The sequence below is a fragment of the Condylura cristata genome, unplaced genomic scaffold, assembly GCF_000260355.1.
Source record: "Condylura cristata isolate star-nosed mole 26May11 unplaced genomic scaffold, ConCri1.0 scaffold00027, whole genome shotgun sequence".
Classification (NCBI taxonomy): domain Eukaryota; kingdom Metazoa; phylum Chordata; class Mammalia; order Eulipotyphla; family Talpidae; genus Condylura; species Condylura cristata.
In genome coordinates, this window is record NW_004567128.1 from 26,828,279 (window position 1) to 26,847,010 (window position 18,732).

Below are 18,732 nucleotides of genomic sequence, written 5' to 3' on the forward strand. Positions count from 1 at the left end.
ACCTCCGGGGCAGGCAGGGATCGAACTCATGCGGAAGTGGCTTTAGCTTCTTAGTGCAGTGCTTAACTTGCTGCGCCACCAGGGAGGGCCTGATGTTACCTTTCTTAATTTTGCTTTGTTTGATCCTTATATGTTATTTTCTTTCCTTCTTAGAGACTGCTTACTGTTAAGCTTTCTGAATTCTTGCATGTCTGAAAGATAACTTCCCTTTTTTTTTCTCTCATTTTTGATGAACAGTTTGGATGCAGAATTCTAAGCTCAGACTTTTTTTTCCATCCTAGAATTCTGATATTGCTCAATTTCATTTTTTAAAGTTTTATTTCTTTATGCATACAGAACTGGGGATACAGGCCAGAGGTGCAGGGCAATGAGAAGATTCACCAGAGTCAGAGTAGGGAGCAGAACAGGCAGATGGACAAAGTACACTGCTGAGGGGAGCAGCGGGAGAGACAGGTGAGGTCTACTGCACCATGTGGGTCACCTACAGGGACAGGATCTAAATGGCACTGAAGTGGCTGCGGCTCACTTCCAGTGCTGCACTTTAATCAATTTCATTCTAGCATCCAGTTTTGTCCACAGCAAGCCTGATTCTTTCCCTGGAGCCTGCCTGGTTTTCCTCTGGAACCCAGGAAGAGCCCTGCTTTTCCTCCTGCAGGGATAGAATGCTATAATCTGCTCATTCATGCTAGTAGGACCACACACTCTGGAGGCCAGTATTTTTCCTTAACTAAGGCATTTTTTCTTCTATTATTTCTTTGCCCCTTCACTTCCTTCATTATCTCTATCTTCTCCTCCTAGATCCTGTTAAATGATAGTGGACCACCTGGGCCTAATCTCTACATCTTGAAACATCTCTCTTATACATTTCTAACATTTTGTTCTCACTATAAGACATTTTTTCCCCTCAATTTTATCTCCTGGATCTGCAAATTGGTCCTCATCATGTAGTTAAACTATTCATTATGCTCTTTGCTAATTTCAAATACCTCATTGTTAATTTCCAAGAGTTTCCATTTCGATGAATGCTCCTTTCCTAATACTGTATTCTTATATCATAACTGGAAAAGCCTCTCAGCATTAAGGCTTGTATTAGAAAAATTAAAATAAACTGGAAGTTATTTGATTCTTTGGCACCGTACCCACACACATATGTTCAGTTTTGGAGTTCATCAGGCAGTTGTAGACTCTTACCATGTCACCGTTGGGGGTTTCTGTGAGGAGAATATCTTTGGTGGTCTCAAGATCTGCTTTACTAAGAAACTTTCCCCAGAAGTGTCTACTTTCTTGAGAGCTCTATGGCTTGAGGAGAAAATTAACTGCTACTAGTTGATCTGCTGATACAGGAAAATAGCTGTCGCAACTGCTCCTGACAACTGCACGGATCGGATCCACAAAATGCCTAAACAAACTGGCTCCATTTTGGCTTGGGCTACAGTTTTCATGGCTATAATTCTCCCGACCTGTGGCCTCCCAAATAGCCAAATATGTCTTCGGTGATGTCAATGAGTCCTGGGGGGGAGAAGGAAGGTTTATGTATGTACCAAGCCTTTCATCTTAAACTGGAAGCCCGCCTACCCACTGTCAGGCTTGTTTTGTGAAGGAGGTACCACACCATCTCCTGCCAGTCTGGGACTCTTCTCTGTGTCTAGCTGAACACCCCTCTGACACAGCCAAAGCCCACTTTTTCTTATTTGATCATCTATGGAGACATAGAGCAACAGACACTTCCTCATGTAATCCTTCAGCCACTTTATGCCTGCTTTTGTTCTTCTTAGTGTCTCTCCTTCACACTAGTAAGTAGAAATCTCAGTAACTAAAATTTACATTTAGATGAGACTGCAGAGGTAGTTCCAGTTATTCTTCAAATAATCCCCCCCTAGATTTACTAAAGCATGATTGGCAAACTGAATATATATTATGGCGTACAATGACATGCTTTTGTTACAGGGTAGACCAGAATGAAACTGGGCTGCCTGTCTGTGGGTCCTCACCTGCGCACTTGAAATTTAATTGTTCTGCAGGCACACACAAAAAAGGGTAATGGGTTTATTTAGAAAAGGGGAAAGAAAAAGGAACAACCCAGGGAAAGAGAGAGAGATACAAGGTAAGTAGAATATCTTACCAGCTCAGCTAACTTGGAGCTCTAGTCACAAACTAACTGCTAGCCCCCAATCACGCAGCCTGAGAGAAAGAGAGCCATTACCTCTCCAGAGCGATCATTGAAAAACTGCTCTCTATTTATCCCCCAAAGTCCCAGAATGCCTCTTAGCTCTGCCCTTGGGTCCTCACAGTCCACTCCTTGGTCTTGGTACTGCTGGGAGTTATAGTTTTCCAATCATTGGGGTAGGGGTTGGAATACAGAAAGCTGGAGTAGGGGGTGGAGTCCACAAAACTCTGCAGAGTTCCTTTAGGACTTCCTTCCCCTTAACACTTTGATATATATATATATTTCATGATGTGTGTGTGTGTGTGTGTATATATATATATATATACATACACATATACACATATACACACACACACACACACACACACATCATGAAATGAACACCACAATCAAGCCAATAAACATTTATCACCTCAGTCACCTTTCTTCTGTATATGGTGATACTCTCCTAACAAAGTTCCAGTGTATGATACAGTATTGCTAACTAATTACCATATGGTATATCAGGACTCCAGAACTACTTTGTCTTAAAACTGAAAATCTGAACACTTTGACCAACCTTTCCCTATTTTCCCTCCTCACCAGCTCCTGGTAACCAACATTCTACACTGTTTCTATAGTTTGACATATTTAGAATCCTCACAGAAGTAATATCATGCAGAATTTGTCTTTCAATGTCTAGATTATTTACATGCAGCATAATGCCCTCCAGCCTCATGTGTCATCATACATGACAAGACTTCTTTATTAAGAACAAATAATATTCTATCATATATATACATTGTCTTTATTCATTCACCCCATGACGGACACATCATTTCCATATCTTGGCTACTGTGAATAATGTTCCTATGCACATGGGAGTAGAGATATCTCTTTGAGAAAATTGTATTTCCTTTTGATATATATTCAAATGCAGGGCTGCCTTATTAAATGGTAGCTCTATTTTAAGTTTTTGAAGACCCTCCATACTGTTTTCCACAATGGCTGTACCAATTTACATTTTCACCAAATGTGTATTAAGGGCCCCATTTTCTCCATACACTTGCCAATAATTGTCATTTGACTTTTTGATGATAGTCATCCTAACAGTTGTGAGGTGTTATCTCACTGTCATTTTTATTTACATTTTCCTGATGATTAGTGATGCTAAACATCTTTTCATGTACCTATTAGCCATGTGTATGTCTTCTTTGGAAAAATGTCTATTCAGTTTCTTTGCCCATTTTAAAACAAAGTTTTCTTAAAACTATTGAGTTGTATGAGCTTCTTATATATCTTGGAGACTGATCAATTATCAGATATATAGTTTACAAATATGTTCTCCCATTCAGAAGGTTGCCTTTTCATTTTGTTGGCTTCCTTTACTGTGCAGACACTTTTCAGTTGGATATAATCTTATTGTTGCTTTAGTTGGCTGTGATTTTGGTTCCAAATCATTTGTCCTATATGTTTTATTCTAAAGAGTGTTAGGATTTCAGATCTTACATTTAAGTCTTTAACCCATTTTTTGTGTTTGTGTGTGTGTGTGTGTGTATGGTGTTAAGTGTCCAGTTTCATTCTTTGGCATGTGAATATCCAGTTTTCTCAGCAACATTTATTGAAGAGTTTATCTTTATCCAATTGTGTATTCCTGGCACCCTGGTTGGAGATTATTTCAGTGTATATGCATGGTTTATGTATGGGCTTCCTCTTTTCTTTCACTGGTCATTAAGTCTGTATTTGTTAGTACCATGCTGTTTTGATTACTACAGCTTTGCAATATACTTTGAAATCAAGGTGTGTGATGGTTTAGTTTTGTTCTTCTTGCTCAAGATGGTTTCATATGTTTGTGGTTGAAAAGAAACTTGATGTGATTTCAACCCTATGTGTACTCTCCTGAAAAAGAATGTGCATTCTACTGCTACTTTATGGACTGTACTGTATGTCTGTTGGGTTCATTTGGTTCAAAGTATAGTTGAAGCTCAATATTTCTTTACTGATTTTCTGGATATCCTATTCATTATTGAAAGTGATGTAGTGAATGCCATTAATTATCAGTTTCCTGTCGGATTCGCCTTTTTTAAATTCTCCAATGGAGTCTCTACAATTCTTCTACATCCTTTCCAAATCTAGTGAGTAATAAGTATTCAGAATTACAAGGCAGATAAAATTCAAAGGGCTTTAAAAAATCCCTGTGTGTTCTATTTCAGTCAATAGCAAACAAAGTATTTTGAACCATCCTTTACACAAGAACTAGAAATCCTGGGCAAAAGAAAACACAACAAAATCTCCTCCTTAATGGCATCAGAAAGTTACCAAGGTAGTGAAGAGGTTCAGCATCTGAGAGGAGGAAGCCTAAAAGATGAGTCTCATACAAGGTAAACTACATTTTCCCTAAAGGCACCTGGGAAGCTAAGTAGAGCATCTGGCAGACTCACAAAGAAGGAGTGTACGTGAGGAAAAACTGGAGTTCAGGACATTCCAAGGAAGAATACATAAATACTTTAAGTTTTAGGTTGGAACTCTAGGAGAAAGGACAAACAGACTATCCCTCACAGGAACTGGAGCCCAGCTTCAAATCAGCTTAGTTCCTGATTGCACTAAGATGATATTGAATTGCTAATGCTCTAGTCTAGCCACTCAACAGAAGTAAGTAATATCATCTCTGGAGGACAATAACTTCATTTAGAGCATTTCAACTTATCTCTATACTTTTCCACTGCTCATATCTACCACTCCGTTAAAAAAAAAAAAAATGCATAGATGGGGCCCTCCCTGGTGGCACAGCAAGTTAAAGCACAGCACTGGGAAGCTAAAGCCACTTCAGCTTGAGTTGGATCCCCACCCCAGTGGTGACCCAAATGGTGTGGCAGACCTCTCCTGACCTGCCTGCTGCTCCCCTCATCAGTGTACTTCATCAGTCAGCCTGTTCTGCTCCCCGCTCTGGCTCTGGTGAATACTCTTATTATTGCCCCTGCACCTCTGGCCTGTACCCCAGTTCTGTATGCATAAATAAATCTTTAAAAAATTACACTTTATAAAAAAATGCACAGATGAGAAATAATGAAGCTTGTAGAAAAAACACAGGAAATTAACTTCATGGCTGGAGGAACAATTTCTGAAACACAAAAATATACAAACCTGGACAGAAAAGGTCAATAAACTGGATTAAAACTTTCTGTTTTAGGGCCCTCCCTGGTGGCGCAGTGGGTTAAAGCACAGCACTGAGAAGCTAAAGCCACTTCCACATGAGTTCGATTCCCGCCTGCCCAGGAGGTGACCACATGGTGTGGCAGACCTCTCCTGACCCGCCCGCTGCTCCCCTCAGCAGTGTACTTTGTCGATCTGCCTGTTCTGCTCCCCACTCTGTCTATGGTGAACAACCCCCCCGAGCCTCTGGCCTGTCCCTCAGTTCTGTATGCACAAATCAATAAATCTTTAAAAAAAACTTTTTGTTTTAATCTAGTTAATAAGTGAGAGGGCAAGTGACAAAATGGAGAAGCTATTTTTTGTCACATATAATTAGCAAGATACTCTTATCGAGACTACATAAGGAACTCCTACAAATCAGTAGGAAAAAATGAGCAAGAGATCTGAGCAGGTCATTTGTAAAAGAACATACCAACTGACCACTAAATATGCAACCTTATTAGTCAACAGAAAAATGCAAACTAAAACCACAATTCTAAAGCATGATAAGCCCACTAGAATAGCGAAACTTACAAGGTCTGAGAATATCAACTGTCAATAAAGATGTAGAGCAACTGAACTTTTGCACCCTAGAAGGGAATATGTAAACTGGTAGCACCATTTTTTAAAACTGTTCAGCACAAGTAGTGCCTATGGTACATAGTCTATGATGCAGCAATCTCACTCCTGGGTATATTCCCAGCAACAACAACAAAAGTTATGTAAAACAAATTATTTAAAGAAATGAAAATAAAACGGAACTATCTCTGCTTTTCTGATTATGAAAAAAACATGTATGCATATATGCCCCAAAAGCCATGCACAAGAATGTTCTAGCAGTGTTTTCACAGTAGCTCCCAACTGGAAACAACCCACACAGTCATCAACAGCTGAAAGACAAATAAGTTACAGTACAGTAATATAATGCAGTATTTCACAGCCACGAGAATATCTGCACCAACATGGGTGAATCACACAAATGATGTCAAATTAACCATATACTAAAATAGGTATACTTGAGTTAACCAATGGGTAAAACTTTAAGTGTTGAGAGAAATCAGGAGGGAGGTTAGATTTGGGGAGGTGCAAAAAATAGTAGTTATGACATAAAGGACACAGTAATTTTGTGTTCCTTGACCTGTTTTCGTTTTAAATGAATGTGTTACTCTATGATAATTCACTGAGCACTTAAGATTTGTGTACATTTATACACATATCTTATACTTCAACAACAACTGGAAACATTTTCAAGGTCTTCACCAGTATATAAGCTACCTGCCCATTTTCTCACTATGCCACTGAAAAAAAAAAGTTTTAATTTTTTGGTTTTTAACTTTCACTTGCAACCAAGTGAATCTATTAGAACAGAGTTTGCCCTAAGTCCCAGTTAAGCCAGGATCAGATCACACAAACCCTAGATCAGATTTGATCACATTTAGCCAACAGGAATTATCCTGCATGGATTAACTGCCCAGTCCAATTTCCTTACTGACCTCAGCATTGTTCACTGTGTAATTTTAAGTAGTTTACTACACAGGCACACAAAGCTCCGAAGGTCCACACGAGTCTAGCAGGCTGTGGACTGACCACCTTAGTGACATACAAGCATTTCTTTTGACAGAGAGCTGTTTGGCTGAATGATCATTACTCATGTCCCAAGAGAGAAGTGACTATCCCTATACCAAGCACACATTTCCTTTCTCATTAGAAGTCACCCACTGACAATTCAACAAGGGGATTTCATCACTGACATTTTACGAATACAGGGAGGACCCCTCAAAGGATACTTGTGGTCAAAGCTGTACCACAGCCTGAATAGCCACGCACTCTCTTGCTTTGTCCGGTTTCCTCTGGCAGAATCTGGACCATCCTAAGAATAAACAAGAGGACAGATGTTTAATTTTAGAAAGGGAATGTGAGGAGAATAGTTTCTTAGCCATAATTTGTAGAGATTTTGAGCTCAGAGTCAATCAATTCATGCTACCAGTTTCAAAAGTATACTGGAAAGTAATATTTTAGAAGAGAATAAATCCAAAAGGGAATTCAATCCCCAAACTAAAAAGAATTGATTACATCTCCAGGCAGATCAACTCAACATATACAAAATTTCTTTGGGCATTCTTAATGTAATTTTCCTCAAAGTGCCTTTCATCAGATTAATCACCCTAAAGTAGTCTAGATTCTACAAGCCAAAAAAAAAAAAAAAGATCTATAGAAAATACTGAAGAAAGCTATAAACCAACTTCCCAGGCCCTCGGAAGCCACCACATATGGCTGAGTTTCTTCACCAACCAGCCAAGGACTCCTCCCCTCACCTTTGCCTCCCCCCCACCCACATCACCCAGACAGGAAGGAAAGGGGGGTGGGCAGGGGAAATTAATTAGAGAACCTTAAAGGTTATCAGTGTAAATTCAGCGCAAATAAAAAGTGCAGCTTTGTGAAGTAGATGGTGCCAGAGGCACAATCAGGTACAGTAACTTAGATGTGCAGAGTGGCCTTGGAGGAACAGGGAGGGACTGTGTAACAGGACTCGGATTTCATGCTGACCCAGAAAACAGTCAACTACTACTTCATGCAGAGGGGGGCTTGGGCTGCCAGTGCAGACCAGCTAGAAGCCCTTCATGCAGGCTCTGAAGGGCACAGGGCTGGGCAGGCTGCCCTAAGATGGGCAGGCCCCTGGGGGTTGCATTTTCAGTCCCTGGATTTCCATACAAAGGCTGCCCCAGGGAAAGATGGGACTGGCTCTCTCTCCCAAACCTGCATTCCCACCAGGTAGGTTCACACCCCCTGTTTAGCTCAGACTGTTCACTGAGCCTATCTTACCCCTATCTTGCCCACACCTTCTCCCACCCACAACACCTATTTGACTGAGAACAGTTTGTTTCCTGAGATTGTGCACAAGGTCAGCTTCTTTGAGAACAGTTTCAAAGGCAACAGAATCGCCTAAGAGGTATAGATGTGAACATCACAAGTTCTGACAACAGACTGCCTGGGTCCAAATCTAGCTCTGCTCCTATCTGGGTCCTTCTCTTGCTGTACGGCTCTGGGCAAGCTGCCTAAATTTTCTGTGCTTCATCGTCCTCATCTGTATAATGGAGATATTAAGAATTACCCATCTCAAAAGGGCATTAGGAGGTGTATTTTTTTCATTTAAAGCACATAGGATAGTGGCTGTTACATGGTAAGCACTAAACAAATACTGACTGTCATTATTATTAGCTATGTTAATTATGTCTGGCATATAATGAGAGCTTATATTATTATTTAGTTCATTTCCATTAATGGATGTATAATTTCAAGCATGTGCTTTAGGAGTATCTATCCCATTAATACCTAACACCTCTATCGTGTCACAGAATTATTTCTTTCTGGTGAGAACAACTCTAAGATCTCATAGGTTAGCAACTTTGTAGTTTACAATATGGCATTATTGACAATAATCACCACGTTGTGCATCAGATATCCAGAATTTGTCATCTGCTAGTTGTAAATGTGTACTCTTAAATATCTCCCCAACTCCCCCATGACCTATTTCCCTACCCCAGTCGGCCCCCGGTAACCCATCATACTCTGTTTTTATGAATTACCTGGAGATCTTAAAACTTTTTACTGACATTATTAATATGGAATCCCCTTTAAGAAAGTAAATACCACCAACTCTGCTTATCACCATTTTTTTGAAACTCTGATAACAACCTCTTCCGCCTTAGCTGAGTACCTACTGAGTGCCTGGCGCCATCCTAGCTGCTGGGAACACAAAGAGGAACAAGACCCTGCCATGACCCTCGAGGGACAATTTTTCAGAAGGGAGACAGACAGATGCATTCATTGAAACTTGTGTGATAAAGAGAAAGGAAGCAGATTAAAGAGTCGAGGAGTGGCAAAAGATCCTATTTTTTGAAATAGTTTTTGTAGAACTAATGAATACTGATTGCTGGGTACAGTAATAGTTCATTCCACTGTTATGGGTAAAAGACTTTTTTTTTTTTTTAAAAAAAGTTAAGTCATACTAATGTGAGCAGCTTCCTTTTCCCTTCCTGAAGCATGCAGTAAGCAAGATTTTTACATCTCAGGCCCCGGGAGTCTTGGGAAGTAGGTATGCAACATTACAAGGCAAAAGGGACTTTGCAGATGGGACTTGAAAAGTCTTGCAGATGGGCCCTTAAAAGTGGGTAAAGGAGAGAGAGTCAGAGAGATGGAAACAGACAGGAGAGATTCAAAGTGTGACAGAGACTCTACCCACTGCTGCTGGCTTTGAAGGTAGGGGCCATCAGCCAGGAAATGCAGGTGGCTTCTAGGAACTGAGCTTGGCTCCCAGCCAATGGCCAGTAAGTAAACAGGCCAATCCTCCAGTCACACTGACTTGGATTCTACCATCAATCTGAAAGAGCCAGGAAAGAACTTCTGCAGAGCTCAACCCTGCTAAGACTTTGAGCTCAGCCTTCGGAGACCTGAAGCAGGGAGCCCAGCAGAGCCCCCCAGACTTTGGAACTACTGCATGGTATGCAATGCTGCACTTTTTTAAGCTGTTACAATTCCTTTAAAAGCTGGCAATTTAAAAACTGGTGATTTCCTGCAGCAGCCATGAAAAACTAACAAAGAGCCAAAGAGTAAATCTATGATGCAACCTGACTTAGCCCTTTTCTAATGCCTCTGGGTGCTGGGACTATGATTTCTCAGAAGGGGTCAGAAGCAGGGAGTCAAGAGTTCCATGTTGCCTACACCAGGTCTTCTCAAACTGTGAAGTGGCCACCCTCCCCCGGACCCAGTTAAAGTGCAGATGCTGATTCGGGGAGGGGTGTCTAGGTGGAGCCTGAGAGTCTACATTTCCAACAGGCTCTGTGGTGACACACAGGCTGCTAGTGCAAGCAGTGCCCACACAGCAAGGGCAGCGCTGTGCCTAGTGGAGGGCTGGCAAGGATCTCCAAGATCTGCCTCTGCCACTCTCCACCCTCACCTTTCAGCATGTTGTCAACAAGCCCTTAAGGCCTGTTTGCAGATGCATTCCCAGAACCTGAAAGGATGGCTGAAAGTGAACAGGTGCTCACAAGTATTTGTCAGATGTTCATTAATGTTAATTTTTAATTTCTAAGAGAAGAGAGAATAGCAGAAAGGGAAACTGGGGGCCAAGGGAGGCAATGAGAGCAAAATCACCGTGGGGCGGGTGGTAGTGGTTTGCACAAAGGCACTTCGGTAACTGTGTGAAGTTAAAGGTTCAAGGGACTGGTATCAGATTTCAGGCTGGAGGGAAATTTCGAGGACCAAAAGAAATCCAATTTGCCCAGAAAGTTGTATCTGAATGCACTATGAACAGTAGATGTTTGCACACGTGCATGTGCACACACACACACGTTTCCCTCCATATTCCACTCATATCCTGCTTGTGACCTTGTCCCGCTGAGATAATAAAGCTGGAGTAAATGCAGATTCCTGCTCCTGGCTACCCCAAAGAGGCCTCATCCATGAGTGATCTTCTGGAAACTTCGGGAAGGAAGTGAATGCTGTGTCAGCATGTCCGGCCAACATGTGTCTCAGCAGTGCCTGGCATGAAAAGCCCCCCTTGAATGGGGTGGGGGGCTACTGCCTCCCCGGGCAGTAGCCTCCAGCTGGGCTTGTTTTTGTTTTGGTTGCAAAGCCACCAAGACCTCCCGAGAAACAAAGCAACTGAGTTTTTTCTTTGTTTTGTTTGAATAAGTCAAACTTGCCAGGTACATGAAGCTGAAGTCTGCCCACGATATTCTTGTGCTTCCCTCACATGAAGGCAAAAGGGGTAGCCAACAGCTCCTTTCCTTGGCCCACATTAGCTAATATGCGGTAGCTCCATAGCTATGAGTCTGTTTATAAGCCTGGGCTTCTAGAGCCGGTGAGGAAAATTGCCATTGCTATAAATCACTGCCTTCCCACAGAGTATCACTTGTCTGTTTTTAGGAAGATGATTTAGAAAATGAGGCAGAGAACTGCCCTTTCTCTTCCAACAGGGAACAAACATCTGGACTTTCCCCACCTCTCATTTCAGTTGCATGACAACGCTGACCGTGTGACCTGGATCCCTTTCAGGGGAAACTGCAAGAACCCAGGGTTTCACCCAAAAAACTGAGAAGCCCATTTGTTCTCTGTTTCACATGACCACAGAGTGCTCCCAGTGCTGCTGGGAGCGGCTCACTGGCGCTGGAGGGTCAGGCCAGAAGGATTTGGGGAAATAAAGTCCTTTCTGCACAGGCCATGAGTCACTTTAATGAAGTTGTCCTGGAGAACCAATCTTGAAGGTCACCTATTTTCCCAAGTTGAGCACAGTTCTTGAAGACATTCAGAATGCCTGAGGACCCTCTGCGTGACTGTGCAGCTGGGGAGGGAGGCGAAGGGGGAGTCGTGACAGCTCCAGCGAGGTGGCCAACAGGGTGCTGGCACATACGCAGCAAGCCAGGGGCCATGAGCAACACTGAACCGGGCTCCCCAGCCCCCCCGCGGCAGGTTTCTGAGGCTCACCCCACCCTGGGACAGGGGGCACTAGCTTTGCTGTCACCACGTAGACTAAATGCGCTGCTGGAACCCTGGGCGCTCAGGACTCAGCGCTTTGCAAACACTTCCATGGGAAACTGACAGCACAATTCCTGCCCAGTCTAGGGACGCGCCCGAGGCTCCACGTGCAGGTCTTCTGAGTGACACAGTAAGTCAGCCACATGAAACCATGCAAACCTTTGATGCATCCCCCTTTACTGATGCTTAAGTCCAGAGGCAGGAGTAACCGGAACCAGCACAGGTGTTGGAGGGGTTTGGTCCAGAACCACCAAGATGAAATCTATCCAAAACCCCCGCTTCAGCTGGAATGCGTCTGTTTTCTTCCCAGAGTAACCTTGACTGAATGCAGTTCTATGGCGGATGCTTTGGAATAGGGCCGTGGTACCGTAAGAGCCCTTCTTTTCATGCTGGGGAAGTAAAGCATCCACCATGCTTCCCACCCAGCTTTTCTCAGGGTGAGTTTCAAGATCTCCCAAGCAGTTATACTTAAATTGGCTTTTAGGTGTAGATTTCCTTAATACCTGTTCTTTAATGTCCTTAATCAAAGCTAGATTTAAATAGCAACTTTTCAAAAATAACTTCTGAGTGAAGCCACGTATTTCCAACTGGCACAAAGAACACCACTAAAGTGGGTGCGTTTCCAATGAAGTTCACCGAAAACTCCCCCAAAGGTCCAGATTCTCGGAGGTTGTGGTTTTGTGACCCTTAAGGGCATCACACCAGTGTTTTATCAGGCTGTGACCATCCTCAAAGAGAAAGAAATCAGATGTTCTACCCTTCCCCAGACTCTGCGTACCACAAGATTTGGGAGAGGTGTCATTCAGATGATCCCATGGAATCCAAAGTATGTACACTGGATTAAGTGCAATGATGACTGCAATTTAAAGCTGACTGGAAGAAAAAGACATACTTGACATGGCTTCAGGGGCAACAAGCACGTGGTCAGTAAAATACTACTGCCCCCTGCCCCACTGAAGCAGCAGCTGTCTATGGGGCACCCCCTGAGCCAGCCCTGCCACAGTGCAGGTAGTCAAAGCAAAACAAAATAGCTCTTAACTCCTAAAACCAAATAATGTATTAGTAACAAATTTCTGCTGCTATCATTAACTCCCCTTGCCTGCCCAGGAAATTCCAGTCTGGGAAGGAACAAAGCCTGGAGGCAGACTCATTCCACCAGCCCCACAGCATGGGTGACAGGCAACTTTAAAACAATGTCCCACTTGTTGACATTGTCCTACCTAGAGATTTGGTCTCAGTGCCTTCCCATTAAACCTGGTCTGAGCGGAGTAACTCACTGTAACCAACAGAGGCACAGACAGGATGCTTGGAGATTTCCCAGGTGAGATCTGAAAAGCTCCCACCTGGCTGCACGAACACTGGCTTTCGGAACCCTGAGCCATCATCTAAGAAGTCCAGTGGCCCACAGAGACGCCATCAGGCTTTCCAGTTGGTTGTCTTTGTTTTGTGTCCTCCCAGCCCAGGTGATCAACATGGGGGTTGTGGGCCTTCGATGATTCCAATCCTGTCTCAATATACTCCCAGCCTTCTCTATGGAATAAAAGCAAGCCACTCAAACTCTGCCCCTTCCAAACTGCTGACGTGGAGAATCTATAAGAAATTGCTACTCACTTCCCTCCATTCGAGGCAGTTTGTTATGCTACAGTAGGAACTGGGGCAGATGGCACAACCCTGGGCGACCCATGCTTCCCTCTACCCACCTGGTCTCCATCAGCAACAGCATCTCAAACCTGCTCCCACACGACATTCTGCCCCACCCCGACAGCACCCTCCCTCCCCGCATGGGCTCGGGGCTGTCCCTGCCACCACTGCCCTGCCCCAGCCTTAGTCTACGAGGCTCGCTGTGACCATCAGTGCCCCAGCAGCCGAGGGCTGCTGCTCTAGACTGTGGGTGTGAGGGAACTCAGAGAGCGGTGGAGGATGCCAGGTCCTGGAGGGACTGAGAACCCCCATGTCTCTCTTCTCTTAGAATTTCTAAGCCAGAGAGTCAGACCACACCCCTCTCCTGAGAGACTCCGAACCAGTCACAGTGAACCAGTCACCCATGTATCCAATAAATCCACCCTGCGGAGGGAGGGAGTCATGGACTCAGCTAAAACTCTCTGGCCCCTGACTCCCTTAATACGTTGCTGAAGCACATAGAGTTGGGTCAAATCCTGGCTTGAGCACTTTCTAATTATTTGATCTTAGATGACTCACTTAAGCTCTCAAACTTCAGCTTCTAATTTGTAAAATGGGGATAACAGTACCCACCTCATAAGCTGGCAGTTAAGATCACCATGAGGGAATCCATGTAAAGTGCCTGACTTACAGTAAATGCTCTGTGAATGTCAGCTATTTTACTCTCTTTCCTGGGAAGAAGCAGGACTTGTGACTTACCCCCTGTAAGACTTGAAAGCTGTCGTTGTTGGGTGGTGGGTCTTGATCTGGGTCAACACCAACTCTATACATCACCAGGGAGAAAGACAGGAGAAAAACAGAGTGTTAGCTTGGACTATGGCACCCACTCGGGCTCAGAGAAGCCCAGAGGCTGGCCATCTTCCCAAAGCAGGAGCAGTGGTTAGCTACAGAAGAGGAAAGGCTTTCATGCAAAGGTTGTGAGAAAGAGGTCGTAACCCACGTCCAATCCTGCGTGCGGGAGCAACAAATCCTGTGTGTTTACACTTTAGCGAGGTCTCTGAGGAGTGGTGCCAGCTGGAAACTGTCCATCTGTCTTCCTGCACCAGATGGCCCCTGTTATCAAAAGGTGGGTTCCACTGTACACATTTTCTTCTCTGCTGCTTCCTCACTCCTGCCCTGATCTGCTTTTATTTCCCTAGCTTTTTGTTATGACCTTTTTCATATATCCAGGGAACTGTTGAAAGAATTTATGATGAATCCCTGTATAACCACCTCCTGGATTCTACCACTAACCTTCTGCACTACATTAACTTTTTACTCTGCTGTCCCTATGTCTTCTCTCATTAGAGGAAATCTGAGAACTGACACAATTGAGATCAACAATGAAGACAGAGAAAGAAAGCAATGCAGCAAAATCCACCTATAACAAGTTCCATAAAAGCACTAGGTGGTCCCCTGATTTCATAACATACAACGGTTGCTCGATGCATCTTTTAATGCTTTGTCTCTGTACCTTTCTCATTCTGGGGCAGGTAACTTCGACATCGATGACATGGATATGATGACACAGGGAGAAAAGCATCTCAAACCTGCTCCCACATGACATTCTGCCCCACCCCGACAGCACCCTCCCTCCCCACATGGGCTCTGGGCTGTCCCTGCCACCACTGCCCTGCCTCAGCCTTAGTCTACGAGGCTCGCTGTGACCATCAGTGTCCCAGCAGCTGAGAAAACAAAGGGGTATCACAGGTGGGGAAGAAAGAGGGCAGGAGGGAATGCAGGGAGAAAACAAAGATGTCAGGACAATTCTCTACCATCCCTCCTTCCAGTGTTGGAAAGAATGAACAGTCTTGACAAGGGAGTAGCGTGATGTCTGGAAAACTCCCACCATCAACTTCTTTGACCCACTATTTTCTATAAATAACTTTTCCCTCAAAATATGCCTCCTTGAGTTATCTGTACAACTTATAAAGTCCAGCTGTGGTTAGAAGGAAGAAGCTATGTGACCCTGGGCCCTAGACGGCTAGGGTAGTATCACAAGGCATGTGTGGGACACAGCAGTAGTCCATAGTAGCCAAGGACTCATTATAACACTAAAAATCCCTGGCTCTGGGTGGGATTGGCCTCCACTCTCTGGGCATCTGACATATGATATGTGCAGCAACTGCACAGGTGCTGGAGAAATGCTGTCCTGGACATACAAGAAGTAAATCACTTAGTTGTGACCTTGCATTGCTTGCTGCTTGCCAAAAGACCCTACACCCTATCAAAACAAAACAAAACCAGGCAAAGGCTTTGATTGGGGATTCACTTCTTTTGGGCGACTCCCTGGAGCTCTGTCTCTTGCTCTGCTGTTTATTTGTTCAATAAACCCTGCTGCTTTTGTTTTCAATGAGTGTCTTGAATACTCACTGCACTCTTGAGTGTGGTGCTGAGGGAAATAGCAGACAGCCAGTGACTGTTTAAAAAAAGGTAAACTGAGAATACAGTGTCCAGCAGATCTGATTTGGGCTTGAGGATAGGTACCCAAGGCTCTCTCTCTCTCTCTCTCTCTTTTTACAGCTGTCAACTCAAGTTTTCCCTCCCCAGAGGTAATGATACACCAGTGGTCCAGGCAGAAATGACCTTGTTTCTGACTCCTTTTTGGAAAAATGGTGGTGGACTCTAATGGGTTGTTGGTACCCAAGGCTCTTGATACGAGATCATACCTGCGGTCCCACCCCAGGGGCCCAACTCCAATGAGCAGACAGCAGGAGCACAGGTCCGTGTGCACTGCATTCCCTCCTGGCTCTTTCTTCCCCACCTGTGATACCCACGTCATTTCCTAAGAAATGAGAGGGAATAGGTCATAGCACAAGGGCACACCCCTCTCTCAACGGCAACTGTACTCTGTCTTATTCCAGGTTTGTCAAGAACCAGTCTGTGGTGCCTGCCCCTGGAAAGTGGAGATAAAGAAGGAAAAAAACCAGTGATCCCAGATTGCTGAAAGTACAATTTAAAACCACAAAGCAGATTCCTTACCCCACAAATATTTAGTAAATGTCTCCTATGTCAGGCATTTTCCTGAACATTTAGTTAAACACACACACACACACACACACACACAAATATTTAATTGAATCAAAGATCCTTGGTGGGATCTTTGTAATAAACTAGATAGACTTCTATGTGTCTAAAGCTACTTCCAGGGAGAGGTTTCTGGGGCTGGATGCATATCCTCTCAACTGGACGTTATTTGAAAACCCTGAGCAACAAATCTCAGAGATCTTTAACAGGCAATCCACCCAACTCCAGAAGCCCAGAGCTGCCCACCAAAGTCACACCAGGGCCTCAGTGCACCGGAAGTATGCAAAGTGGTAGGGAGAGTCACATGCTGAATTCTGAACAGCTGGTCTTGAACGCTCACTGTTTTTAGAGTCCCTCAATGTATGTTACGTAGGAAAAGTCCTCTATATGCTGGTCCTCTCTGCAACAGCTAGGGATGCAGTGTTAGGCACAAGACCACCCATGCCAGATTAACCTAGATGCGACTCCCAGTGCAGCTGCAGAGAAGGTAGAGCACCCATAACTGCAGCACCTTTTAGACAGCCTCCCGTTACCCCAGGAGCCATGGCAGGCCTCAGCCTAGTCCCAGACAGGCTACTGTGGAGGCAGCAGCAAAGCTTATGCAATGTGAAGGGCAATAAGTGCAGCACAGCCAGCTCAGACATGCCACTAATATCTCTCCTTCCTACACTGTGGGTTTCGAGACAGTTGTATTAGCCTTCGTCTAGGGCTTCATGTCAGCAAAGATAAAACAAACTGACTTTTTCAGTCCAGATGAACTAGGAAGCCCATGGGTGGGAGAAAAGGTTTACAGCTGTGCTGTGCTACAATGATGAACGTCAAATGCTGTAATAGCTGCCAAATGGAATTTAGGCCTCTCCATCATTCTAAATAATCTCTATGAGCAGGGAAAAAAACTGTTCAACAAGAGCTAAAATAAATCCTGTTTAATAAGAACTGCTTACAAAGACTAGACTTTGGCCATTTTCATCAAACCCTGCCATGTCAGTAGAACACATCCTTCTCCCTGGGGACAACAGGCCAGACCAGAATTCAAAACAATAAAGCACAAAAATGTTGGAATAATTTGATAAACTCACAGAACCCCTGCCTCTCTAACCTCACTCCAACCCATGATGCTCAACATTTCATGTGGGAGCCCCGAGAGGAATTCGATGTCAACACTATCTAACACCCTGTCCACAGCGGCAGCAGTGCTCTAGACCGCCACCTGCCTTGCGCGGCAGCCCCGAGTCACAAGCTGTCACAAGGAGCATCAGGTGTGTGGCCAAGGACCTGAATTCTAAATTTCATTTAGTTTTCATTAATTAAAATGACAATTTGAAGAGCTACACGAGGCTAATGGTTGCCACATTGGACAAGGAAGAATCTAGTAAGTACTAATTCTAGTCCCATGTCTCTCTGTCGTAGCACTTTTTCTTCTCTACTAAAAAAGCAACTGCCTGCTATGTTTGGCCCTCTCAGTGAAAATACTCAAGATTCCTGCTAGAACCTTGTGAAGACGCAACCCCCAGCCCATAAATATTAAGTAAAATGTTGCTTAAACTGATTACTTAGATGATGGAGGGAGCCACACTTCCTCAGTTTATAAAGTAGATTTTAAAACCCTCTGAAAGTTGTTCTTTACAAATAAAAGTTGTAAACATGAAAAGAATGACAGAAAGAGAAACATCATCATTTTCTATTCCTAGTGTAATTATTTCAAGTAAGGATATCAGTGGCTGATGTTACAAATGGGTAAAAGGCTGTGGGAATCTGAGTACTCATAGGATATCAAAAGATCACTCTACAGATTACTTTTCAGTAATAGCAGAGAGAGCTGGGACCTAAAGTGATCAAAATTCACATCACTAATAAAAAGACAGTCTGACAGTATGTACCACCTGATACCATGCAGCAAGAAATCTACAACATCACCTTTACAGTACTTTTGGAAAAATGATTATTTTTTGTCAAGAGGAAAATAAATCAGAAAAAATCAGAATGTGGGAAATTCTTTAAGACAACTATCCTGAAGACTTAAAAATCAATGAAACCCTTTTTGTCATATAACACAAAACAATGGGGAGGATTGTTCTAGATTTTAAATGGGATTCTAGGTTAAAAAAGAAAATGAAACAAACTGATTAGCTCCTTCTGGAATAAAAAAAAAATAAAGAAAACATATAAAT

General features: G+C 43.6%; 2 protein-coding genes across 3 annotated transcripts in view; both read right to left on the minus strand.

Moving 5' to 3' along the window:
• ZNF41 (zinc finger protein 41) overlaps nucleotides 1-18,732 on the minus strand; it is a 722,252-nt gene that overhangs the window by 89,934 nt on the left and 613,586 nt on the right. The window lies entirely within an intron of this gene.
• SLC9A7 (solute carrier family 9, subfamily A (NHE7, cation proton antiporter 7), member 7) overlaps nucleotides 1-18,732 on the minus strand; it is a 126,985-nt gene that overhangs the window by 11,988 nt on the left and 96,265 nt on the right. For both annotated transcript variants that reach the window (XM_004689985.2, XM_012730258.1), the window contains 2 exons: nucleotides 14,255-14,318; nucleotides 7,126-7,208 (listed from right to left, as the gene is read on the minus strand). In XM_004689985.2, the coding sequence (XP_004690042.1) occupies nucleotides 7,126-7,208; nucleotides 14,255-14,318 (147 nt within the window). The remainder of the gene's footprint in view (nucleotides 1-7,125; nucleotides 7,209-14,254; nucleotides 14,319-18,732) is intronic.